The sequence below is a fragment of the Ammodytes marinus genome (genome assembly GCF_949987685.1).
Source record: "Ammodytes marinus genome assembly, chromosome: 12".
NCBI classification, from domain to species: domain Eukaryota; kingdom Metazoa; phylum Chordata; class Actinopteri; order Uranoscopiformes; family Ammodytidae; genus Ammodytes; species Ammodytes marinus.
In genome coordinates this window covers 20,818,591-20,846,464 of record NC_137216.1, presented here as the reverse complement: position 1 = coordinate 20,846,464, position 27,874 = coordinate 20,818,591, and the positions used below count along the sequence as shown (strand labels likewise).

The following is a 27,874-nucleotide window of genomic DNA, read 5'->3' as shown; positions in this document are numbered from 1 at the left end:
CTTAATACAAACGTAATACGACATGCCTTTCACAAATAGACGTTACTTTCTTTAAAGCCACAACTCTTGTCTGTCTATACGAGCTGTTTTTGTGAAAAATGATTGAGTAATTTTCAATATCGAGACAAATGTATGCTAATGTTAGCCTTCTGCTGTAGGCTAACTCTCACGTATACTCCATCCTCGCCAGGTCGGATGGGGAAAAAAAACACCTCAATTTTGAATATTACTCAATATTTTTTCACAAAAACAGCTCGTATGGACAGACAAGATTCGTGGCTTTAAAGAAAGTAACGTTGTTTGTTAAATGGATGTTTGATTAAGTTTTAATTAAGGTTGTTTGCAGAAGACGGGTCTCCTTCAATACAAAGTGAATAGAACGCTGTTCAATGTTTCCCCCACGATGGGCGTGGCCTATTTCATGCACTGTCTCTATGGACCAAGGCATGGGCGCTGCCATTTTTGAAGCGTCATAGTTGGAATGTCTTCAGCTCTACAGAAGCACAGAATGGAACATTAGGCCAAACTGTGTCCACCAGTTGGAATGTTCTTGAATAATTTCTGTTGCTTCTCTGAACGGAGCCATAGAGACCAACTGTTGTGGTGATTTCATATTACACACTGCACCTTTAAAAGGGAAATATATTTTATATTAGTATTTGTATTTTACATACTCTAAGGTTAAGTAAAATACTATCACATTTCCATGTGATTTAAGGTATTGTGTTTTATGGTTTTCCTGACATAGAGTATGATGAAGAAAGATGCATTTCAGTCCATCAATTGTTGAATAAATCTGGATAGATAGTACACTGCTATCACAACCCGAGTAAATTCTGTTTATTGGTTACAAGTGCTCGGCTCTTTTAAAATGTATTGGTTATGGATTTATATGTGGCTTTACACACACAGTACAGACACACAGGTAGCGCATCATGAGAAGGTATTCACTGATGTTGACAAAGTGATTGAACACCCTAAACCTAACAACAATCATTCTCCCAGAATCAGTGACTCCACAATCAATGACTCCACCTTTTTAACCCAGATTCAAGCATTCTCCAGATTCGATGACTCCACCTTTTTAATGTCTCTCTTGCAGAATAAGGTTTGAAAGCTTTTGATTTAGGAGCATGTCTGATTGTGAAACCTGTCCCATTTCCGTACAGGGGAACAATGGCTTCTTTCTTTGAAGGAACACCCTCGGAAAATCGTCCTGCTGTTTGCTCACATTCAGATAACCGGCTAATGGCAGATTTAACTTCGGATCTAAAGTCTTCCGTTGTGAAAGGGGATGCTGTAACTGTTATCAGTAGTCACAGGTTATCTGCAAATGGAGACCAAGACTGTATGAAGGTCCAGGATGGATCGTACAGCGGAAGACGGGGCGAGAACAGAGAAAAGACTGCTGACCAGAGGAAGTGGACCCGCCCTGATCTACCCAGCAGGTGCACCTGGAGGCTTGGTGCACATCCAGCAGAGTCCCCTCATCACCACCAAAAGCTGTAAGTAATGCAAGCTCTAAAGATAAACCAGTTGCTTTTGTTAGAGTCTTGCTGGGGGGGCTTGAAAGGTCAGGGGGTAGGAGTTTAATAAGGAGAACTTCAGCCTGAATGCCCATTGCATGTACTCCATGGCTTACATTATGTGCAATGCATGTCTCTTCTAAAGTTACTACTGCATTGTTTGCATCCATGTTTATGAACTCGCAGTGTTCTTCTTTTCTGTCTTTAATGGCACAAGTGTGTTTCTGGACATATTATTGCCCACTATTGATCAGTGGAACAGTGTGAATCCATTGTCTGGAATATGTATTATGGCATTGTGGTTTTCAAATTCCACCATGGGTCTTTTGATGTAAATTAATCAACATGATTGCTCCGGGAAAGGTGATTCTTGGGCATGAAACATGGCGCAAGCAAGTCTACGCCGAACAGATGATGGTGATTTTTTTCTTGAGTATTTTCTCTTGTGTCCGTCATAGCACCAAGGCCCCGAGCATCCTACCCAACATCCTGGGTCAAATTGGACACACGCCTCTGGTTCGTTTGAACAGAATCCCAAAGGAATTTGGAATCAAGTGTGATATTTGTGAGTAAAAGCTTTCATAGAATCCAGAAAGAGCTATCCTATGACACACATGCTTGCATGACAGTAACTGCAAAATGCACCTCCACTACTTTGCTCAAGATAGTTTTAACTTTTTAACTCTTTCCCCTACATGCCCTTAAAAAGGTAAAAAGAAAATTGGAAGTAGCTGCCATTCTTAATAATTATTTGCAAGACAAAATGTTTTTTTTTACCTTCAGTTACATACAATTTTGATAGTCATGATAGTATTGATGATTCATTTCTATGAATTCTTACAAACATGACCATATACACATGCACATGCATTGAAGGAAAGACACTTCTGCACTGCAGAATGTGTCAAACCCTTGTGGGACTGAAAAACAAAATATTGGCTGGATTTGATTGCCGCTAAGTCTTACCTGGGATCAAATTTTTGGGAACAGGGCCAAGAAACACTTTTTTCAGGGGGATAAATGCATACACGTAAACATTATTTTGATAGTTGCTAGTGAATAAGCTTTTGTTGCTTGTTCTCAAAGAATGTTGAGAGGAAGCAGCTGTTGTTAAGAACATTAAGGTTTCAAGTGCTGCTGAGTTTGATTTCATTGCAATGTTTCCTCACCTGCGCCAACTGCTGTCAGCAGTGAGGAAGAATCTCGTCAGAGGCATCAGTTTAAAGGTGCCAACACACTGCACACCGCGGCGCGGCGGTTGGCCGCGCGAATCGCAGGTTCCGCGCCGCGTGATCATTTTGGCTCATTTGAGGCCGCCGCCGCCCGATGACTCATTGAATGTGCACGCCCAGTTTCTTCCCGCTATTTACATCTCTCTCATCATCGTCGTCATCCTCACTGATTTGTTTTTGTTGGGAGAGTCTCTGAAGTATTCTGCCTTCATCATCTCTGCCATCGGCCCTTGTATTGGTCTCACTGCACCTCTCACACATTTCTCCCCGTCACCTGGCTGCCACCCAAGCTTCGTAAACACACCCACACATGCGCCCACACACACACACGCACGTATCCATGGCCGTGCATACACACTCACGCCGGCATATCAACATGTAGAGAAAACCCAAACAGATTTTCAGATGTTTAGGGAAATGTTTGGAAGTGTCAGTTGTCGTATTTAGTTTGCATTGTCTCTGCATATTCACTCATCTGCAGTACATCTTCCCTGGCTTTCTCTCCTTCTCTCTTCTATAATGTGAGTCTATTCCTTGCTCCTTTTACTAAAAGGTGTCTCATTAAACTGCTGTCATACATTTTATCGATGTGTTGGAACTTTCTTTCTCTCTCTCTCTCTCTCTCTCTCTCTCTCTCTCTCTCTGTCTTTTCCTTCTTTTTCCCTTCATCCCTCCTTTCCCGACTGCACCGCCAGCCAGGTTTCACGTGTCTTGTAGCTCAGCAGACTCACCCGAGTGACGTCGGAAGGAGCTCAACGCTGATTGGCTATCGCGGCGCAGCCGGCGGCGAAAAGTTCAATATTTTCAACTTCTGCGGTGGCCGCGCCGCCCCTGGCAGCGCCGCGTGAACCGCTCGCCGCCGATGCGCGTGGCGGCGCTCGAAATACATTGACTTCCTATGTAAACTCGCCGCACGGCGATGTGCAGTGTGTTGGCACCTTAAGAGGAAAAAGACATTTTATACCCAATTACAGTTAAAAACTAGAACATCCCGCAGAGATTTTAACAGTACGGGCCGCCTGGCGCCGCTGCATGCTTTCCATTTTGAGTCTCAAGTTTTGGCCAATTGAAGGTTGCAGCCGTGGCAAATCAGCAGCAAAGGCCCACTCATGCGAAGACGTTTTGGTCAACGGCGGCGGCTATGTTTCTCGAGCTATCTCGCTATAACTTCTTACACATGTGTATGTCAGTCCCTTAAGGCCGTGTACACAATTTGGTGATGATGGGTTGGAAATCCATAAAGACTGTTTTTCAGGTTATGCAAATTAGGGGGGGGGAATAATGGCTGACCCCTATGGTCCAAGAGTCTTTTTTGTAGAGCACCATGAGCTGTACATGTGTAAGAAATTTCAAGTCAATCAGTTAGGGGTAAAGGGGCGTGTTAATCTCAACAAGCTTTGGGGGACATGCTACCACATGTCTTGTGCACATATCCAGCAAGTTTTATGATGATGATTGGAGGACCTATGGTCAATGAGTTATGGCCAATTTGTTAATAAGCCCCGCTCCTGTGTAAACTTTTTGGTCAATGGCGGCCATGTTTTTCAAGCTATTTTTTTATGTGTTTTTGTAGAGCACCCTAACATACACCTGTGTGAGAAATTTCGAGAGGCACCTATTTGCAGACCCATGGGGAAAGTGGAGCTCCACCGGAAGCAGGAAATTCCTTCTTCTTTTTGTTTTACTGCCGGCGTTCACCTAGCGGTGAATAATAACAAGACACCGGCTATGGTGCTAGTAGACAGTAAAAGACAGTCAAATAAGTCAGTTTGTTAAGGGTCCCAAGTCGCCAGGACGGTGGTAAAAAGTAGATGTTGAGGTAGAAGATGAATGAAGCAACGAAGCTTTGTGTACATCTTCTGAAATCCGTCTCTTTAATTCACAATTATCACAAGTAGCCTAGGTCAATCGCATACAAATATAAACTCTTATAAATAAAACACAAAAAGTGCCACCACATTAAAATAAACAGCTCATTTTAAAAGTGGGATGAAAGACAGACACATAAGGTGACAGTTTCCATTCTAGATCCTGATTGATTTACCAGATCCCTTGTCCTCTAGTGATCACAGTTTTAATTATTATATAATTTCTATATTCATATTAAGCTATTGAACGATCGATACTCGTCTGTGACTTTGTGATCACATATGAACGGCACGAGGGCTGAGAACTACGCTACTGATCAGATAAATGATCGGTCAAACGTAAAATCATCAGGAAATGATAAAAACATCCCGATGGAGATTTCTATGGAGTGATTTTGCTTTAAACTGTACAGGGACGCGTTGTGGCAGTGACTCTTTCTTCAGTCGGAGCTGCAGCGTAAAGTGAAAACCATAGGTGAAAACAGACTCAGAGTAGGTTACAATTCTGACCAATGAAATGAGTTTGGGGCGTGGCTCCGGTGGAGCTCCTTTTCTCCATGGGTCTGCAAATAGGTACTCTTGGAAATTTCAAGTGAATCGGACCTGCGGGGGCGTGGCCTTTCAAAGTTTTTTCAGTCCCGCCCCTTTGTGGAAAATCAAAAAAACTGTATAATAGCACACCCTGTGGGGTGGGGACTGACGTTTTGTGATTTTATTTTTTGCGCTTTTATATGCAACGGTGTGGGAGGAGATAGCGCTAGAAAATGTGGCGGAAGAATAAGTATGGTGGATAACAATAAGTTACTTGAGGGCCCGTACTTAATTACATTTGAGTTTATACCCGTTGCTAAATGAGACAAGGAACCTCGTTTCAACTTCAGTGGATTTTTATGATTCAAAATGAAATAAAGCGAAATGTATTTTCCATATGGCATTTCACCAGATCCCCTCAGACTCCAGATCAAACCGAAACAAACTTGGTGACTTCATTTTTTCTCTCTCGTGTGTGACTGTGTTAAGTGGTCAAGTGTGAGTTCTTCAATGCAGGAGGCAGCATTAAAGACAGGGTGGCACTGCGGATGGTGGAAGACGCAGAGAATGCCGGGATCCTCAAACCAGGAGACACGATCATCGAGCCCACCTCTGGTAACACGGGTACGTCCATTGTATATTCATTGGTAAAAATCCAAGCTGTGTGTGCAGGAGAAGCTGTGATTCCATGTGAAGAGATGAGAGACACTGCGCAGACCAGAATCCGTTCACCATGATTTTTCCTGCATAATGAGAGGGTAGACATAAATGCTCGTCTTCTGTCTATGTGCAGGTATTTCCCTTGCTCTGGTGGCTGCGATTAAAGGCTACCGCTGTATCGTAACCATGCCCGAGAAGATGAGCATGGAGAAGGTACGCAGCTGGTTCAACCAACACAATGATCTCCATAGTTTAATAGGGGAATTTTGACTCATTTTAAGTTTGATCTGTGTGTTTTGTTTTTTAGGTGCACACGCTGAGAGCTCTCGGGGCAGAAATAATCCGCACACCTAATTCGGCAGCTTTCGACACAGCAGAATCTCACATGGGCCTAGCTTGGCGTCTAAAAAACGAGATCCCCAACTCTCATATCCTCGACCAGTACCGCAATGCCAGCAACCCCGTTGCTCACTTCGACACCACAGCTGAGGAGATACTTGAACAGTGTGATGGTTTGTATTTTAAGTTTCTTTTTCTCATTGAAATTTGTAAATTGTCCTTTTTTTCCAGCTTCATCACACTATATCAGCGTTCCTTGCCTAAATGCATAGTGTGCATTAGGGGTGGGAAAAAAAATCGATTCTCCGATGCATTGCAATTCTCTCTCGAACAATTCCGAATCGATTCAGATAGATTAATAATCGGAATTTAATAATTTTTATTTTTTAATTTTTTAATCCGATTCGTGAATACTAGCACTTCCTGCGCCACTGCGCATGCACACCACACAAGTGCGACTTTTTAACAAAAGTGGCGACAAAAGGGCTGAGAGCAGCAAACCCATATGACCTGCACTGGCTTTATTTCTGTTTACGTTTTTGTATGAGAGCTGAATTCCAAGCCATACTTTTTGCTCAATGTGTTGAAATGACATAGAAAATAATAGAATATAAATCCTATAAAAACATGATTAAACATGGCTAAACAGTGCGGTATGCGATATAATTGCTCCACCCCTTTTTTAGATCTAATTATAGGTAAGACAGGGTTTTTTCCCCTGGAAATAGGTCGTAAAAAGTCGGGTTGTCTTGTATTCGGGGTCTAGTATTCTTCGTCCCGTTACCAGAGCGACCATTCAGCTTAATAATAATAATAGGCTATATTTAATATACAGCGCATTTCTCGCACTCAAAGCGCTTTACATAGCTTCAGTTGTGTTTATTTAATTTTTTTATCAGTTGGAACCAACACTGTCTGTGCTCTCGGAAGCGGCCGGGGCATGTGTGTGTGCAATGGGAGAGAGAACGCTTTGTGTGGAGAGAAAACGAGGCACGGGACATCGCAAAAGCCAATGCAAAGCCTGAAATCATTATGTTGCGAGTCAACGTGTCAGAGGCAGGAATCGGCTGTGCGATCAACTTTTACTGTGGCAGTAAGGAGAGATCAGATTGCCAACTGCGCTTTTCCTTTTACGCACACCACAGCCGCCATAATGTTTAGATTTCATCATTTGCATCAAAGCCCTAATGATAATAAGAATAAGAGGCTTTATTTAAACGCTGTCCATACGGTCGTTGTGATTGTAACTTTATCGGCTGTAAACTCAAGATTCAAGATTTTTATTAGTGTCCCAAGAGGGCAAATTGGTTTACAGCGAGGAGAGGTGACAACACATAACAGTACAAAACAGTGACGGACGCACACATCACAACATGTACGCAGGCCTGGGCACTATAGTGCAAAGTGCAAGAATCAGGGAGAAACCAACACAACACAGTCAGTTCCTTTCCCTCCACAGATTAAGACGGGCCACGCTGGGGATAGAGTGTTGCTGTACGGCAAAACTCGCCCGAGATATGACCAGAGAATTCGGGCTCATAGTAAAGAGTGTTCCCGCTCTGAGAAGGCAGACCAGGGCAACTTTCTCCTACTGTTATCCTAGCTCCGACAGTTAGACACAGGTCTTACGGAGATTGCGGAAGCCTTCCAATCGACAACTGTAACGTGCCCCGGTTATCATTTCAGCCTTAAACCACGGCGTTGATAGCTTTCATTTCAGCACTAGCCTATGTGATTAACTATGAGCATTAAATAAATGTTGCGTCTCAGATGCCGAGGACAGCAGCGAGGCTGACCGAACCAGAGCATAGAGAGATGACAGCGAGAGCGATCACAGCGGAGCAGAGGAATAAAGTCTATTTGTACACTGTTCATTTGCAATGAAGGAAAGTGTTTTATTAAATGTTCGTATATGATTTTAATAAATAAAATTAATTTCCTTTTTAAAAACAAGATCTGGTCTTCAAATCTTTTTTCCAAATATGAGTTTTGAAAAACGGGGGTTCGTCACCTTTTATAACAGGTCCATGGACGTCACGTGCGGTTGTTGGGGTGACCGCCCATGATCTGCGATTGGCTTGAAAATATTGCAGTATTTCATCTGTGTGGTTATCGCGACAGCCCTAGTCATATTTGTGACAAGAAAAGCTTTTTCTCTTAAACAATATTAGAGGTTATTCATCTGTTGATTGTCTTTAATGATCATCACAAAAGTAGGAAGTGATTAGCAAACTCTGAGTAGCAAACTCAGATGTGTACATAGATATATTTTTGAAAATCCCACATGGGTATGTACGTAAAAAATGTTTTGCATCGAGATGCATTGAGAATCGATTTTGAATCGAATGGAATCGTGAGGTGCCAAGAGATTCCCACCCCTAGTGTGCATCGTTGAGGAACTCGCCAATGTCTGCTGTTGTTGTTTCCAACTGTTTGCTGTTATCCCATATCAAATAACTTGCTCCTCCTTTCAGGTAAACTGGACATGTTGGTGGTTGGAGCTGGCACAGGCGGGACGTTTACTGGTATTGCTCGGAAGTTGAAAGAGAGGTGCCCCAATATCAAGGCAAGACACATCCTCTTTGAATTTTATTTATTTATTTCTTGCTTGATCTGTGGACGTGATTAGAGAGGGATTTGCGTGGAGAACATGTGATGTGAGGTACTTTTGGAGGTCTGTTTGATCTTAGAGATAGGCCTATATAAACCCTTATAGTACTAGAGTTCCTTCCTGAAAACCTACACGACATCAGTGGAGGCATGCACGTTTTCTCTGCTCTTTCAAAAATGACTAAGCATGTCAGTTCCACTTCATGCGGCAGTGTTTACATTCTCAACACCGTCTTCTTGTTTGTTTTAGATAGTCGCTGTGCAGCCTGAGGGCTCCAATCTGGTTGGATCAAACAAGAACAAAACAAAGACTTTTTATGAAGTGGAAGGAATTGGATTTGATTTCATCCCGACAGTGTTGGACACTTCTGTGAGTTTTTGCACAATTCAAACGTGCAGGTTGTGGCTCGTTCTAATCTTCAAACAGTACAATAACAATGCGCCTTAAATAAACAAACTACTGCTTCTCTGTTGCTCAGCTAGTGGACTCATGGTATGATTCCTCTGATATGGAAACGTTCACCATGTCACGCAAGCTGATCAGAGACGAGGGTCTTCTGTGTGGTAAGTTTACTGAGCAACTGATGCCTTTTGTACTGCCATGTGGAGGTCTAATAATAATAATAATAATAATAATAATAATAATAATAATAATAATGATGATGTTTGCCTGTTTTACTGGAGGTGGCAGCTCGGGGTCAGCCATGGCAGCAGCAGTGAAGATGGCTCAGCAGCTTGAGGAGGGACAGCGCTGTGTAGTCATCCTGCCTGACTCTGTCCGCAACTACATGTAAGGGACATATTTTCTATACTCTAGGCAGAGGTGGAAAGAGTACAAAAATATTCTACTCAAGTAAAAGTATGATTACTTAGATGAAATTTTACAAAAGTAAAAGTACTGGTCTAAAAATCTACTGAAGTAAAAGTGAAAAAGTAGCTGATTTAAAATGTACTTAAAGTACAAGTTACTAGTTACTTTTTAACAGCGGGAGGGGGCAGGGGTCTCTTCAGTGTAGGGCATAGGCTATATAAGGACAAGGAGATATACATCTCAAACTAGTTCTGTTTAATTAATGCAACACTTTTACAAATTAAAGTGCACAAATTAAACAAATCATGTCACCACACATGTATGGATGTATACTGTGTCATTATACTTTAGATAAGCAAACATGGAGCAAATAATCTGTTAATGTGGGAATTTAACCGGTCTACAGACCTAAACAGACTGCAGCTGCAGTTCTAATAATGTAATTGTGTATAATTTATCTAAACCATGGAAATTGCAAGGTTAGGCTGCTCGATTTTGACAAGAATCATAATCTTGATTATTTTGATTGACATTGTGTAATCACAATTATTATAGACAATTATCAATTGATTTAAGAACTGCAACATGCACTTATGTAACATTTGAAACCATGACTTTTGACTTTAAACGTATCCTAATTGAACTGAAAACAATGAAAATGCAAATATCCTTTGTAAAACATATTTTTAATAATTAAATAAAATTAGTGTCAAAATCAAAATAAACCGTTGCAAATGTTATTGATAGGGCATGTCTTTTGCTAGCAGGAATGTGAGGGCATATTTTATTTATATCTCATGGAGCTGGCTGGAAAAGCAAGTTGCATTGTAGGCTACAGTGTTCTTAATTGATGACTGTTGTGGTGGCAAGAGTCAAGGAGCTTTAAATTTCCAGTGTTTTTTATTCCTTTATTGCTTGGTCATAGACCACTTGGATTTGACTTAAAGTGAGTAAACTAATTGGTCGTGATGTTTTGAGGTGCAGCTGGGTCGCATATGCCTTTTTTTCTCTCTCTCTCTCACGGTCGCGCATCTCATCTGACTCGCGTGTCCGCGTGTAACATATCTTGCCCATTAGTTTTACCTTTCTTCTCGACCAAAGGCTGACTTTTCATCCTACTGTGCACTGTTAAGCTGAAAGCTAAACTAGCCTATCAGGTGAGGGAGGGGCCGATCGCACGGCTGGATGAAAGGTTTGCTGCATTTAAAAGCCTTCACGTGCGGTACAATGATAGTTTAACTAGGATTATTTTGTTTTAATGATAAAGGGAAGCAATGTTTGTTATCATTTAGTTACATTGTGTTCTCTCCTCCTGTCGATCATTCACTGTGTTAGTTTCCGGTATTGTGCCGTAAAAATAAAAGCCCCCCGCGATATTTCTTTTCTTTTCTCTCGTTTCCCTATCTATTTTTTTACTCAGTAACGCAGGTGATATAAAATGTAGCGAAGTACAATACTTCAAAATAAACATACTCAAAGTAAAAGTAAATGTATAGGTTTTAAAAATCACTTAAAAAATTACAATACCCAAAAAAACTACTCAATTACAGGAACGCGAGTAAATGTAATTCGCTACTTTACACCCCTGACTCTAGGACAGACCTTTTACTTTCAATGATATCTTACAACTGCTTATTCTGCTAAATTTTTATCATTATTTGTGTTCTGTTTTTGTACTTATTACAAAAGTGTCTGCGATCTAAGCTTAGTCAATTGTTCACAAAATAAGAGATAAGCAACAGAGAACAGGTTGAGACATACTAGTCCTGTCACAGGATAATCTCCTGCTATAAATTGTCTATCCACAACTTTGAAGTAATTTCACGACTTAAATATTAAGAAAGACAAAGAGTCCTGAAGATGGCGCTAGAGGAAAAGTAATGGGATCACCACGGTCATTGGAGTTCATCCTGAGAGCAACATGAATGGTAATCCATCTGTTGAGATATTCACAGTGTGGTTGGTGTTGGTATATGTTCACTGAAGTAAAGGATCTAAGTACTTCTTCCATCGCTGCACACACAGCAATTAAAACAAATTTAAACTACATATCACTTTGCCTTCATGTGGAAACCATGACGTCTACAAATGTTCTCAAAATTGTTGTGCACAAATGAGAGAAAAATCTAGAAGATGACAAACATGACACTAATCAGTTTTGTTCTCTCGTGGCGGTCGTTTGTCCTCCAGGTCCAAGTTCCTGAATGACGAGTGGATGTTTGAGAAGGGCTTCCTCACCAAGGAGCCGCCGATGGACTTTAAACCCTGGTGAGAAAATTGGCGGGGAAAAACCCCAGAAACATATTGCTTGATAGTTGTATGAATCGTTTGTCTCTGTCTCGTTAAGGTGGTGGAACATGACTGTCCGCAGTCTCCACCTGGCTGCCCCACTCACCTTGTCGCCATCTATGTCCTGCCACAATGCCATCAAGATCCTGAAGGAGAAAGCTTTGGACCAGGCCCCTGTTGTCGACGAGTCAGGGTAAACGTCTAGCGGACTTTTCCATGACGCTTTTTCATAATGCAAACAAAAAGGCTAATCACTGACATTCACGTTTAATATTCAATCGTTGTTAGTATATTTGTTATTGCTTAGGTTAAAGCTAAGGTGTTATTTTGTATATCGAAAACCTGCCTGCCTGTGCAACTTGAAGAAATTCAGCAGCTGAAGTTATGTGACTTTCTCAAACGTGCATGCAAGTAGACTTCAACACAGCTCTCTTTAGACTCAGGTTAGACTTAACTTTTTGTGTACATCACTATCAGGATCAGCAGGTGACAGGTGTGTTTTTTTGTATTTTACAGTGCGATCCTAGGGATTGTGACTGTGGGAGCCATCCTCTCCTCTATGGCGGCTGGCAAGGTGGAACCCTCTGATGCAGTTATCAAGGCGCTCTGCAAGCATTTTAAACAGGTCAGCCAGTAGAAGTGACTCAGAGTGATTCTTCACTTGGACAGCAAATATTCACATAAAGTTTTACATGCAATTCAATGTTGTACTTGTAACACATTTGCTCCCAGGTGCATTTGACGGACAACTTGGGGATGCTGTCCCGCATCCTTGAAACAAGCAAGATTGCCCTGGTGGTGCACGATCAGACCCAGTGTAAGATAATTTATTCTTTACAGCTGTTTGTAGGATTTTGTAAGCGTTGGACAGAACTAGGCTAGCCGTTTCCCTGTTTTCTAGTCTTTGTGCTTAGGTAACTCTCTACCACTAGGGGATAAATGGTTTCGACTGGTTTGACTAGCTCTACTATAGAAAGAAAATAAGCGAATCTTGCAAAATTGTAATCTTTTCTTTTAAGCAATGGTAAATACGATTTTCTCTGCGTCCTCCTTGTAAGCAAACGAATAACCATATCAGTCTTTAAAATGTACAATGGCTAAATGTAATTTATCCCGCTCCTTTTCCCTTTCTCAGTTGATTGCTCGGCTCCGCTGTTTGGAGTCGTGACAGCGATTGACCTCCTCGACTTCATTGCCACAGAGGATCACTCGTCATCTGAATCCTCGCTGCGGGACAGAACGTCTTTGCCGCCAACAGCTGTTTAAGAGGCCGCACACGAGCTTCTGCAGATCAAGTCATGTTTCTCCTCAGTGTATAGGGTCTATAGCATGAATCTGAAGATGGAAATGGTCTGAAACAACTAACTAAGGTTTGCCAAAAAACTACATGGCCCCCCTGTTTTAAAGAATCCTTTTTATTTCTTTTAGTTCTTTTTAACATTTCAGTGTATTTGTGATGTATTTTAAAAGAAAATAAATGAGCTTGGGAGTAAGGAATAATTTGTACATAATTGATTATGCAAGCTGACCTTTTATTGGAATATAATGATATTAGTAATTATTAATTTGTTTTGAGTAAAGTGTCATGGTTTTATACTGATTCCATTGTAGCTCTCTATAATAGGGTCAAACTGAAGGAAAGATAAAAACAAAACACTTACAATACTTTGCCTCATTTTCAGTCATTGCAGTGATTGGTTTTGGGTATGTGAGCTTCATTCCTTTATTAAAAGTTGTAGTTAAGCTTGTTGCTTTGTCTGCAGCTTAGATCTTGTTCCCCATCCAACCCCCTGAGCAGGCTTTGCTTTTAGCATTTATTGATACTTTTTCGGTTCACTCAGTCTGTAAATTAACCATCTTTACAGTGGAAACACGCTGGCCTTGATATTCTCCCGCTGGAAAGAGTTTTTCTTCAGTCTTTATTGTAATGTCGGACAACACACTAGCCTGTCATTGTGTCGTTGCACCAATGTTTTTACTGCGCGCTGCAATGGCTGCACCTGCATACCTACGGGTGACTTTCATAACGGTAAAAACTGTAGTAGTGACCTTCCTAACCTCTTGGATTCAGCTGCACCTCTCTACACCCTTTGTAGTTTATTTCGTAGTTAATGAGTCTTAATAATGAGATAGTTAATAGGTCACATAAATGCCAAGACGCCAAAATACAAACATGCATGCATTCATTCATTAATTATTATTTTTTAAGATATTTTTTGGGCATTTTTATGCTTTATTGATTTAGAGACAGAGTTGAAATGGGGCGGAGAGGTGAGTGACATGCAGAGAACGTCCGCGGGCTGGAATTGAACCCGGGTCCGCTGCTGGCCGAGGCCCATGGGGGGACGCCCTACCAACTGAGCTAAGGGCGCCCCAGCATTCATTCATTTATGTATGGGAAAGGGGTTGCCCCTTTGAATATAACATTTTAAAATGAATAGTGTTTGTGATTTAAAAAAAATGTTTTGGTCTTGGTTGATTTCCACAATTGGGATCGTATAGAATATTTTCACGAGTGTCTTTAAAAAGCTTTCCAGCTCTCTTCCTGATTTAATTTGAATTACCTCAAGGGGGAGCTGTATTGTTCCAGTCCTTCCTAAATCCTAAACCACTCACCATGGCTGAAGGCTCAAAGTTAATGTTTAAGATTATTTGATTGTTGAGCTGTTTTTGTGTGTGTATCATTTCAAATGTGTCCAGTCAATTCCAACCCTGTCCAGCAACTGTCTACCTCATCCTCACCTGCACATTAATCCCTTAATCATGGTAAACATGTTCCTGCAGCCTTCTGCCCTATGTCTGTTGTGCCCTTGAACCCATTGGTTTTCAGCCTCATTTCTTGTTTTCTCAGATTGAATCAGCTTTCATCTGCTGATTGATTTGCCTTCTAAAGCCCTAAAGGCCATGTAAAAGTTGAGAAAAACCAAACACATATAGTCTGACGGTTGGAGGCAAACGCATCACACTCAGCAGGCAGCAGCTGCTTCTTCTTTTGATGTGGAAACAATCACATGGATTGTGATCTTTGGGTCAAACACTTCCTCAATCAGTGAGTCGAATTAGTTTTGCTTTTGGAAATTTGTGCTGTTCTCCTATTTTAAAGTTGTGATACATTTCTCGTGGTTTGATTCCAGTATAATAGGCACATGACACACATTTTCACACAAAAACTCACGGTGAGGCATCCTTCTCTTACTACGCCCCACGTCTGTGGAACACCCTGCCTGATAACCTGAGGGCCGCAGAGAGTGTTGATATTTTTAAGGGCAAACTAAAAACTTACCTTTTTAGTCAGGCTTTTTAATTAAGCAACTTTTTATTCAGTTATTTCATTATTTATTTAATTATTTTATATCTTTTAATTTATTTATTTATTTTATATATATATATATGTATATATATATATGTATATATATATATGTATATATATATATATATATATATATGTATATATATATATATATATATATGTATATATATATATATATATATATATGTATATATATATATATATATATATATATGTATATATATATATATATATATATATGTATATGTAGCCTGCTTTTATTTACTTTTTATAACTACTTTTATTAGTTATTTTATTTATTGATTATTATTATCACTATTTTTAATTAAAATTTTATTCATTTCTATCCTATGTAATTTTATTTATTTATCTATAATTTTTATTTTTAATGTTTTTATTAATCGCTATAAAGAGCTCTTATTTATTTTATCTCTTTATTTTGTATTGTTTTAGTTTTACAGTCTCTAGTGTTTTCTCTCTGATGATGGCGTTTCCTCAGCGCAGTCTCCTTCCTGTTTTTAATGAATTTCTTATTTTGGGGTATGGATGGGTGGGAGGGGGAATGTTTTTGCATGTATGCATATCTCTGGGTGGGGGGTGTGTGTGTGGGGGGGGGGAGTTGTATTAAGCACTTTGTGTTACATTTGATTGTATAAAAAGTGCTATATAAATAAAGTTTGATTGATTGATGACAGAAATACAGAAAATCGCCATTGTACATCCTCATTAAGACCTCATTCAAGTGTTTACCTCATTTATATGGTGCAACCCTTTTGAAGTGACATATAATATTGCCTTCAGTTTAACCAACGAATGATGTTGCCTTTTCAGATCGATTAATTCAATCAGTATACCGTCATCCTGAGAGGCAAATCCAGAATGTCAAAATAATAAGAAAAACTAAATAGAGGAAAGTGAGTCAAAATTAAACAGAATTTTGCTTATTTCTTTTCTTGTTAAGTATGCTAGTGAAGCCCTGATTTATATAAAAGTATCATCAGTATATCAAATAAATCACAGTTCTACTAAAAAGGACACTTTCTGGTCGCCAGGATTCAGTTTTCCTTAAAGGCATGATCTGTGATGCAAATATAAGACTGTAACCGGAACTCTCAAATATATTACAGCAACAGGTTATTTAATAATTAGATTAAAACTCAGCAACAACAAGTTGCATGACGCAAACACTTTTATATGTAAATATACTCATAAGTATAGTATCTTACTGTATATTTATTAGTTACACACAAATAAAAGTCTTGTACAGGAGTTAAATTACACCTTCAGCTATTACTCGCTTCACTATAAATGAGGAGACAAAATATTAGAAAATCTGAAGCTGTAAAATTCAGAAGCAACACCAATATCAGCATTTAAAATGGCCATCAATAAAGGTGTGTTGATATGGTCCAACAATTGAGAAGTTTTCATTATCATACTGTGCAAAGATATTCATAATATAGCATTGTATCAGGATTATAAATCCACTACATATTACACACTAACATTTACATTTACCTGGTCACACAAGTATAGTATATAGTTTAGCCACGCAAGGGGTGGATTACCGCACGGGGCTACCGGGCCCAGGCCCAGGGGCCCTAGGGAATAGACTTAATATTAAAATCTAAGAAGAAAGAAATCATCATGGCCCCCTCAACTATAGGGGAGAAATGCAAAAAACAAGTGAAAAACAACAGCATTAGTAGCTCTGTCTACGGGGCTTCATAAATATAAATAAGCTTGCTATGGCCAAATTCTATACTATTGTGGTTCATAAAAAGTAGCTATCCACCCTTTATCAGTTGAAATGGGCCACTCTGCCATATAACATATCGGCAGACTAGTGCTGCGTGCTTCCTGTTTTCAATAAGATGTTTAAGAAAAATCAGAAAAATAATGTCCCTTCTGCATCTCAGGATTTGATTTAGCCTCTAAATGTTCCTCTCAAAGTACAACAGGACTTTACCTTAAAAGGTACACAAATTAAAATATGACTTAACAAACAAATGATTATCATATGTTTTAATCCCATTTCATGAATCTGGTTTTGTGAAGACCAACACATTTTTAAGGGGTTAAATTTCTCCAGGCAAAACTAGTTTTTCCTTATTTTTTTCACTAGAATTTGCACCTTTTACCTACTTAAATGTGTTATTACCTACTAAAAAAATATATCTTACCCGTGGTATGTTCTCTGCATGTTATTCCCCTCTCCGCCCCTTTTCATCTAGGTCTGTCTGCACTGTAAATAAAGCATTGAAAATGCCCAAAAGTAATCTTATAACAAAAACAGAAAATAAACGGTTTGGTCTGATCCTATCTGGCTGTTTCTTGACATAATGAGAAAATCAAAACTATTTGCAGATCAACAGATTCAAGGTGTCGCAAAATTACTGCTAGTGTGTGACTCTTGTTTGAAAACAGTGCCTGTATTTAAAAAATAATTAAGTATGACGCACACCCAGGTCCCTCACAGCCTTTCAGGGCCTCCTTGGCCTCCTGGGAATAATTTCAAAATTAGAGGTTAATTATTGTCCTCAGCTTTAAATTACTAATGTAGGAGGGTTCTTTTTTAAATTTCTTGAAGAAGGAATGACCTGTACCTCTCAAATACTTCAAGTACAGTACTTGGGAGTGAATGTAGTAAGGTACTTTCCACCACTCCCATTTTTGTATAGCCTAGTAAATATGATGCTGGGCTATATATATTTTGGCTTTGAGCAGTTGCCAGGCAACTGAGCCACTATGTCAATGTGACGTAATCCCCTTTAAAGTGTGAAAGTGTACTTTTTACACCCCAGTAGAGATGAGACTAGAGAAGAAAAATACTTGCAGACTGGAACCTTTACTCAGGCCTCTTTGTTTGTGGAAAACACCACATTCAGTTTTCCCATAGCTTCAACACGTCTGCAGCGCCTTTTATCTCCTCTGCTGCATTTTCCATTCTGTTCTTTCATACTCCTCCTTCTCCCTCTTTTGGTCATCAACCCCTCAGTTCACATACTCCGGGAAAAGCACTGAGCCTGACCCTTAGTGCTGGCTGACCACTAGACAAGCACAAACAGCCACACAGTGCAAACAGTGTTCAAACAGTAGCTGCACGCAAGAACACACCAACCAACCAGAGACCAAACCATTTGAACACACAAAAGCACGCAGGCACACACACACGCGCATGCATGTACGCGCACACACACACATACACACATCCCTATAAATTGGTGATCTTCGGAATGTTCACTCCAGTGCACCAGCAGGTCAAAATTTTCACATATTAAACATCTGCTTATTGGATTGGCACGAAAAGTTGCACGAATGTTCAAGATTCTCAAATTAGTTAAGTTAATAACTTTGTGTATGTCCCTTGTCACGCCATCATAATGTCACACTTTTAATTTGTCCATTACTTGGATTTATAACCAAATCTGGGACATTTCCCTCATCTTTAACTGTAGTTTTTCAAGCTAAATATTGTTCATACTTTTTTTTCGCATACAGGATAGGATTTATTCCCCCAACTTTGACAAAAGGTATTAGTTCCAATGACAAAAGCATTAAGAAAAACTATATAAAAATAGCGTTCTTTGCACTGATGGTCTCGTTTGCTGTTACAGGAAATTTTAGACTATTTCAGAAATATTTAAAAGTTCCTCATAGCACCTTTCACAATAAGCGTCTTGTTCTTGTTGAGTGTGCTTGAGATCAGGCTGACGGCAGAGACCACACACACACACACACACACACACACACACACACACACACACACACACACACACACACACACACGCACACAAACTGTGGTGTGAATGACATGTCCCTGTCATGGTGGTACAAATTGAACCCCATCAATTTCTGAGCCAGGGCACAGCTACCGGCGGGTGACACAGGACTCTCGTCACTGGGCTGTTGCCACCCAGTTCCACTCGGGCCTGTAGTCCTCTGTGCTGCTGGCGGTGTGAGTAACGGCCCTGCTGTCAAATCCCATCACAACTCCGGGCCCCCATTATCTAACGCACACGAGCACAGTCACAGGGTCATGGCACCTGCCGTCACTCCTGACCCCCGCGCCTAGAAAGTTGCACTTGCGTCAGCGCTCCAAATGGTTCAAGCTCTGAGCCATTATCATTCCCATTCGTCTCTGGGAAATCAATATGGGTCGAAAATAGCACAGTTCAGTGTCTAATGATGAAGAATACGCTGTGTACTGAACAATAAACTGTGTGTGCTGTACTGTAGTCCCCACGGGTTTGTTCGTGCTGCATAAAAAAATCCTGAAAGCTGCAGGCAACACCCAGTACAAACAGTCAGATGAAAATCTTAAAGAAAATCCTTTGAAGTTTCCGGTGATGGCTATAGAGGAACTGCAAATGTGGTTCCTCAAAGAACAGTATACCCGTGCTTGGAAGAATCATAAATGGATGTAAAAGTTAAAATAAGTCTTTTCAAGTTTTTACATTTTAATCCTGAAGAATAATTCAAGACGATGATCGACTACAGAAAAACTATTCAAAACACACATTTATATCCACCGATACACAGCTGCCATTAGGAGCCATATGTAAGGAAGCAAATACATTTTGCTTTCAAATTAAATCAAAATACCATTGACTTCACAGCATTCATACCTTTTCTCAGAAAAGGTATGAATGCTGTCACTCCTGACCCCCATACCTAGAAAAGCTTCCCCCGTTCATGGTGCCCAGAAGATGAAGCCCTCTGTCTTTGCTGATATTGGAGCCCCGACTTTCCTCTAGCACCACCATTTGGTCTATATTAAAATTCGGTCCATCACTAATTACCTGCAAAATTAAGACATTCCCATCAGCGTCTACTGTCCTTTGTTTTTTGTGCACGTTAACAACATTTTAGCATTGTCACTGTCACAGTGACACTGTTAGTGTAGCAGCAGACTGATGTTAAAATTGAGCTCAAACTCATAAAAATTGTACCAATTATTTCAGTGCTGTATAGTTGTGTAATAGTTGATGAATGATGAAATACTATCTTTTTAATTTGGTCTTTGTTTATTCATTTGTCTATTTATTTATGCATCTTAGTCAATTTCACTTTTGGTCATATCCGTTCATTGTTAGTTACTTACACTCACTTGCAATGCATCTACTTTCTACTAGGGGTTCTAATGAGTTCCGGTCACTGGTTTCCTCAATGCAAATATTTATGGTAGCGTTTCCTCTGTGCCTGTCTATACGGAGGCCTGTTAGTATTGAGTGTTACACGGATCACAAACTCACCTGTTGCTCTGTGTGGGGATAGGTGGGAAGGGGGAGCGGGTCAGTAATGCCTTTATTGTGTTGCTGTATGACCAGTGTAATACAAAAAAAGTCTCAGTACAAATTTACGTGATGGAAATGACAAAGAAGTGAATTTTAGACCACATTAATCCAGTTATATTCATAAATACATAAATACACATTTGTGTGTTATATAAATGTCTACATCAACTATTCAGTCTTGAAGTCTTTCCTTTCATATCATATTCTGTTTATTATTTACCATAGAAAAGAGGCAACCAGCTGCTATGTCTGAGCCGCTTTTCTTGTTTTTTTCCTTGGAAACCACACGTAGGAGTGACATATTTAAGCAAATCATCATGAAGAGTGAAAGTGAAATATCTCTTGACCTTTTCACTAGACTCCTCTTAGCTCGGTTAAATAAAGCTCCCACAGAAGGAACGTCACATTAAGAAACAGCTGGGTATTCTTGTGGGAGAATTTTCCATTCAAATGGAGTGATTACTTTTTCCATCTGGGTCAAACCCAGAGCCACTGTGAATCCTGCTCAGGTGACTTTCCTCTGAAGAACATGCAAAGTCCTGGTTGATTTCTAGGAAACGTCTCTTTAGCCTACAGGGACGCAGGGCAATGAGAACATTGTGAAGAATCTTTTTTTGGGGGAAGAACCACCTCTTAGTTTTGATTTCTCATTTTGCATCATTCTTCCGTCAAAACGTATTAATCATAAGCGTCTATTTTAAGGAAATGACAGAGCCACCTGCCCTTGTCATTCCTCATTATTCCCCCTGCTCCTGCACAAGCCTTAATATTTGTCTGCATCAGATGTAGATAGCTGGAATCAATACAGACTGACACACGGACATGCAAAGAGAGCAGGCGATAGCATGTGATTAAACTACTGAATTTGAAGGGGAAAAAAGTGAAACAAATTGAGGGCAATGGAGCTGTTTGTTACGATCCCTCTCTTGCGTCACACTCAGGCCGCTCAGGGATAACACAGCAGTTTGAAACTAAACTTTGCCCTTTATTGGGAGGGGCAAGGGGGATACAGTTAACACATTTTGGCAACCAGCATAACTAAACACTCAGTGTACATTGTGGTTGCCAAAATGTGTTTATTGTTTACCATGTTTTCTTACAGTGTCCCTTTAGAGACACTCCATTTTTGGGAGCTGTCTCCCAGGCCACAATGTCAGCCAAGGGTAATGCAGTTCTAGCACAAAGGACACTTGTCCTGTTGTTGTTTCAGTCTAATGAAGAGCTTTCAATGAGGGCTTCGTTCTCATTCTTTTTTCTTAGTCTATATGAATTTTGAATTTTGTAAATATTAACCATAATGTATGGTGGCTAACAAAGGCCAACACCCTACAATGGCTCAAACATTTCCATTTAGAGAAACAAGCTGCACAGACACAAAAAATAAGTCATAAACACATACAAAAATCCAAAATTAATTCAGCAAAAGAAACAATGTAACTATGGAGATTGAAAAACACACAAACTCAGAAAAAACTAAAACAACATAAAAATGCTTCATTTCAGATCAACACAACCAAAGTGCTCCAGGCCTCAAGGGGGAGCTCTCAGAGGAACAGATTGATTTTCATCCCCAGACTTATTGCAAGTAGACCATAATAAGAAAATGGTTTGTTAGCAATGGTCACAATTGATATAGTAAGAGAAGAGCACAGACATGCTGCAAAAGTAAAAATATGAAAAACACTACTTCTACATGATTAATTGATAAAATGTTCCATGTAACTGCCTGCATCACTGCTGTATGAGATGTAAATTGCTTTCTTTATGAACATTAATTTAAATTTGAGTTTGATTTGAACTCTCTTTAACCCCTTCTGCTCCAAGCAGCAGAGCACAAACAGCCAAAACCCATCCTGCCACATTCTTTGAGGTGAAACACCTCAAATAACTTCTGGAAGGAATCTGGAAACGTGAAAGTGCAGGGTGGATACATTCAATAATCCAACAGTGTGAGGAGTGCACAGTGAATACACAGAAGAAAAGAAGGAAAAGAAAAAGATTTCTGGACCAGAGAACCACAAGTGCGCACAAGGCCATTGGCAAACGTGCGCACATACACACGCACGCACGCACACACACACACACACACACACACACACACACACACACACACACACACACACACACGCATGGGTGCCTCTGAGAGGAGTGTGATGATGATGTGCAGGGATAGGTAGAGGTGGTGCATTAGATGGAGTGTAGAGCTGCTGTGAGTCAGACTGCGCTGTCGTGTCAGCTGGTACAGACAGACAGCGCTCTCCGGGCAGGATGTGTGTTGTGTGTGTGTGTGTGTAGGTGTCTTTCAGGGGACAGTTGGGCTTTTCTGTTACGAAACCTCGAATTCAGGCTGTAAGCCGCTGCAGCTTTTCAATACTTCATGACATGCAAGGGGGTACCGCCTGCCTAGGAACACGTCGGAGCCCTTCAAATGAGGGTCCCAGTGCTTCAGAATAAAATGTTTTGGAATCAGACATCCATTAACAGATTATCTCTGGCCCGGGCGTCACTGTTTTTGAAGGGCTACATTACGTGATATGCTCACAAAAGGCATTTTAATCCCTGTTTCCAGCTTCTTTTCCGACCTTTCATTTGCATTCATAGATTCATTTGTTCAGCCATCATAGACATCGCAGTCTTGGCTCAGGCTCTGTGTAACACTGCTCTTTGTATCAATGATTTGTATGATAGGTTGGTGACCCCTGGTTTATAGAAACATGTGATTCAATGCAAGGCCATTTCCTGCTGCAGTGATCTGCTTGAACAAAGTGCTGTCATGTGTGGACTCCTTTCACAGCAGTTGCACAACATGAAATAAAATGTGGTAGACTTTGCAGACGTTACGTGTTATCAGTTAGTTAGAGTCCTGGTGTCAAAGAAGCAGCCATACTATTCCACTAAATCATCGATTTCCTGAGGTAATTAGAATGACTCTGCGTTATTAGTTAATTTCTTATGGCCACCACACACATTAGTCAACATTGTATGATGTAAAACCCTCTATGAGAAAACCTATTTAGTTTTGAAGTTAGTAGCTAATGTAGATATCTTACTGCTTATGCTGTTTTCTACAGTTGACATTATGCAATTTTCTGACCACTGACATTTACAGTTACCAGCAGCGATTTTAATGGCTCCTTGTTTATCAGTAACCTTATTCTGAGCCACCTCATACACTTCAGAGTATCTGCTATCGGTGACCTTGTGGGCCACAGGCTTATGTAACCCTAACGTCCTCTGCTTTCACAGAGGATGTAACACAAGTTCCGACTCTGGAGTTTATAAGAGCGTAAACAGTGTATGTGCGTGTGAGAGTTGGATCACTCTGCAGAGAGTGCGTGGCCTCTCACACAGCTGCTATTAAAACACACGTTTATTGCAGCTATGTGGCAGATTATGTGATGTGTGCGTTTGATGTAGTGCAGCAAGCTTTTGAAGTGTCTGTGAGAGAAATTCAAAGAGAAAATGGCTGAAGAGTGCATAGGCCTACGTGTGCAAGTGTACTTACACGTGAGGGCAGTGATGTTTATGTGTGTTCGTGCCAGAAGTTGGGAGAGATGCTTATTGTTGTTCTGACTAAAGAGCTTTTCCATTTTGGGAGTCCCCATCCTCCCATCTGTTTTTTGCATCTCTTACGTCAACGCTTCCTCACTGTCACTGAGTGAAAGGGTTTTCCCACTCGATTCCTCCTGAGAGCTGCAGCCCGTCGTGGTCTAACTTGGTATAGCGCCTGCACTACAGTAAGTACAAGCTGGGGAGAAAACTCCATTGGAAATACCGAATAAACTTCCTGAGAAATCCCCCAACTTCCTTGTCTGCTTTGTTTGGGCCCCAGTCTTTTCCATACAGGTGTTTGTCCAGCAATGTCGTAAATAAATTTGTCATTTTTTCCCTCAGCGAGGTGAACACGAGATCATGACGTCAACAGGATGTGTGCTCACTTCCTTTGAACAGAGTGCTTGTTCCTGCCATTTGACTTAAAGCTCCCATATTATACACTTTTCGGTTCTATTATACACCATATTATATGGTCTTAGTGGTCCCTAATACGTTTTTCTTCAATTGTTTGCTGAAAAAAACTTTCAGATAATTTATTGTACTATGCTGATGTTCAGCTAATCTCACAATGGCCTATTTTTTTAAAAGAGCTGCAGCTCCCCTCGTAAATATACAATCTTTGAGCTCCCCCCGCCCCCTGTCCGGAAGCAAAGCCAGATCCGCCTCGCCCTCTGTCTGTTTGTAAACAATGATGACGTATAGCCTGTTAGCACAGTTAGGTTTAGCCTACCCATGAGAAGAACCAGGTCTAGTGCTAGTAACACACTTTGAACAGTTTGACATGACCTATCCTTGTCTACATGAAAGACTATGTTCATACAGATGCACTGACAGCCACACGCTAATGGAAACGGCATGTTCACAATAAAAATGCTGCAAAAGATGGTGGCTACTGCGAAGCTAACTCGGGAGCTAGCTGCTAACAATACCACTAAAATCAGTGAAAAAATTATCTTCAAAGTCAGACTTCTTCAGTATACATTCCAATCCTTTGTCCTATTAAAAACGAGGCATTTCCAGACTGGTGTGGGGAATAGAAATATGTTTTTATGAGCAAAAGCTAAATGCTTGTCCCAAAGCTAATAGCTATACACCAGTCAGCCAAAAATACCAATAAAAACATTTATTTCAGTTTCACTGTTTGAAAAAAAGCACAAGTAGCTTCCTATCCGTTGTGTTATTAAAAACGAGGCTGCTGTGGTTAAGATAAATTAGTGGATTATGCAACATTCATCATGTTTTGCCGTACTACAGGCATCTTGTCGCTTAGCAACAAGCAAACAACATGGGGGTGAAGGAATATTTTTCGAGAGGATCTCGGGGCCGTGGACCAATAAGAAAAAGGGGGTGGACTGCACAGTGGAAGCTTCTGGCTTTCCAGTTTTTGACGTCAGAAACGGGGAGAATTCTGACTGGAGTATATTGGGGGAGAGGTGGAGGGTTTCAGAAAAGGGTAGAGTGAGAAAAGGAGAGAGCTTTCTTTTTTATATACTTTGGCAGTCTGTAGGCACACCGTAGACCCATAATTATGTTCAAAAACATCGGAAAAGTGCATTTGCATAATATGGGAGCTTTAAGGTCATGCATTAACTAACATGACTGTGCACCAGAGAGGAAATAACTGCTACAACAGAGGGGCTCGGAAGTGTGGGTCGAACCTGGTGAAAATGAACAGAGACACGGCCAAGCAGAGGATTAACTGTACATTGTGACACTGGAAGGATATGAGTAGGCCTACGTGACACAGTGCATAGCAGCATTGGAAAAGAGGGGGAAAAAAAGAGAGGCGCAAATCTCTCAGAGGAGACTGTTAATTACCTCGACAAATTCAACAGAGCCTCATGACTGCTGTGCTGGAACAAAATATTGCTTCTTGTCTCAAACAATCTGCCCGACTAATGCTAAACCTGCCCCCATACTCGACCCATTTCGCTGCCCTCTGTCTGGTTGTGCAAACACACATGACCCACTTAGAAAATCTCTCTCTCTCACACACACACACACACACACACACACACACACACACACACACACACACACACACACACACACACACACACACACACACACACACACACACACACACACACACATTTCCAGATATCTGCAATCTTGTATAACCGGCAGCTCTGAAGAATTAAATTAAAGGCAGACTTCTTGCAGACTGTATTGTGAAACTGGAGTAGCTGACGTCAGTGCAGGCTGGTGACAGAGTCAGATGGAATGCTGACACAGATATTTTTCTAAAGCTACAATTCTTGTGCATGTGTGTATATACTGGAACAGGCAAATGCTCATTGTTGTGGTATTAATATTGTTCAGGAAAAATCCAATAGTACATTGCAATGTGGCTGTAGCCATCTTTAATGCCATGTGGGCCAGGGATGAAGATGACTGTATGTGCGCATGACAGGGTTTGTGAGCTACATCTAATAGGTCAAGTTCCTCTGTGGAATCTGGGAAAATGGCTGTTGAAAGGTTGCGCAAGACATTCATATTTCCATTTGATGTCATGGAGTAGCCACAAACTAAAAAAATTGATTGTGTACTGATGTGCACACACATAGTACCCTCCAAAGACCGATTGTGTGTTTTTTTTGTTCTCTGTGTCTCTCATCTGAATTTCAATAACCATGTGTGCCTACAGAGTTGACAACCTCCTTTTCAAAGATATGCCATTCTTGTGTGTGTGTTTTGTTGTTTGTTTTTAGCAATTCCTCACTCAATTCACTTTGTATAGTGGACAAAGGGGACCAAGTCAATTTGTTTGACTATAAAATGTCTTAAGTGATTAACCTAATTGTTAATTCAAAGAATTGTATTAATTTCACTTGCAAGAGAAAGGCCTTTTGTACAACTGAATTGCATGATGCACAACACTGAAGACAGCTGAAGAGATTTGTCAACATTTGTTGTCGTGAACCATACCATACGTGGTTTTTGGTTTGTTGTAAGTTGTTATTTACATCCAAGTGGTGTACCAACCAACCAACAGACCGTCTAGAGCCACAACAATCAGACACAAAACTTTAAAATATGTATTTAAGAGATTTATGGTGACAGTGAAGAGTTCAGGAGGATATGAAGAAGTGCTCTTAATAACTGTATCAGTGGCAAATGTGATATCAGAAGGTTTCCTCTTAGAAAAGTCTTGATAACTAAAGTCTGGCCTCCTTGTGATGCAGGAAAGAGCCAAGGGGCAGAGGGTTACAAGCGCTGGTGATACCCATGATACCCACCTGCAACATGTGGTCACGTAGCAACTAAGTAGTAGCAGTATCTGTGGTGTCAAAAGCTAAGTGTAAGAGGAGCTGGAGGCCCAGGAGTCGGGCCCAGTGACGCACCAGCCGTCTGACTTCAAGCCCTCCAAGTTTCCACCGAGACACAACTTCTGACACTCCTGTGTCATGATACGGCCACGTGGGCCACGAGGAACTGTGACTATCTCTGATCATTCTTCCTCTTACGCTCCATCATCTCTGTTAAGTAAAAAAAATAAAAAAATAAATAAAAAGGGGTATTAAAAAAAAATCTAAATGTGCATAGTCAATTTCTTTTGATCGAAGGCACCTCCTCTCCCTACACAGAAGTCATACATAATTATTGCTGCGGGCAGAAATGACCTTCTGTACTGGTCCTCATTACAGCCAAACTGAAGGAGCATCCCTCTAAAATCACTCTGCTCTCTGACCAGTAGGCTCTGTAGCTGGTGTGTAATGCAGCTTCTGCAACATCCAAGTATTACTGGACATTGTAAACAATGCAAACAGAGCAAATGAATACATATTAAATGGATATACATGAAGTGGCTGGTTCGGTAGTGTAAATACATGTATTCATGTCTGT

The 27,874-nt window shown here is 40.5% G+C and overlaps 1 protein-coding gene across 1 annotated transcript; it reads left to right on the top strand.

The window, feature by feature from the left end:
- Positions 1-1,350: 1,350 nt before the first annotated feature.
- Positions 1,351-13,132, top strand: cbsb (cystathionine beta-synthase b; the record flags this gene model as incomplete). The annotated part of the gene is made up of 14 exons (XM_080038485.1): positions 1,351-1,505; positions 1,985-2,091; positions 5,647-5,781; positions 5,951-6,030; positions 6,125-6,329; positions 8,631-8,722; positions 9,017-9,136; positions 9,246-9,330; positions 9,451-9,556; positions 11,768-11,845; positions 11,925-12,059; positions 12,383-12,491; positions 12,599-12,683; positions 13,002-13,132. 14 exons carry the CDS (start codon positions 1,351-1,353, stop codon positions 13,130-13,132), a joined length of 1,623 nt encoding a protein of 540 aa, XP_079894611.1.
- Between the last annotated feature and the right edge of the window lie 14,742 nt (positions 13,133-27,874).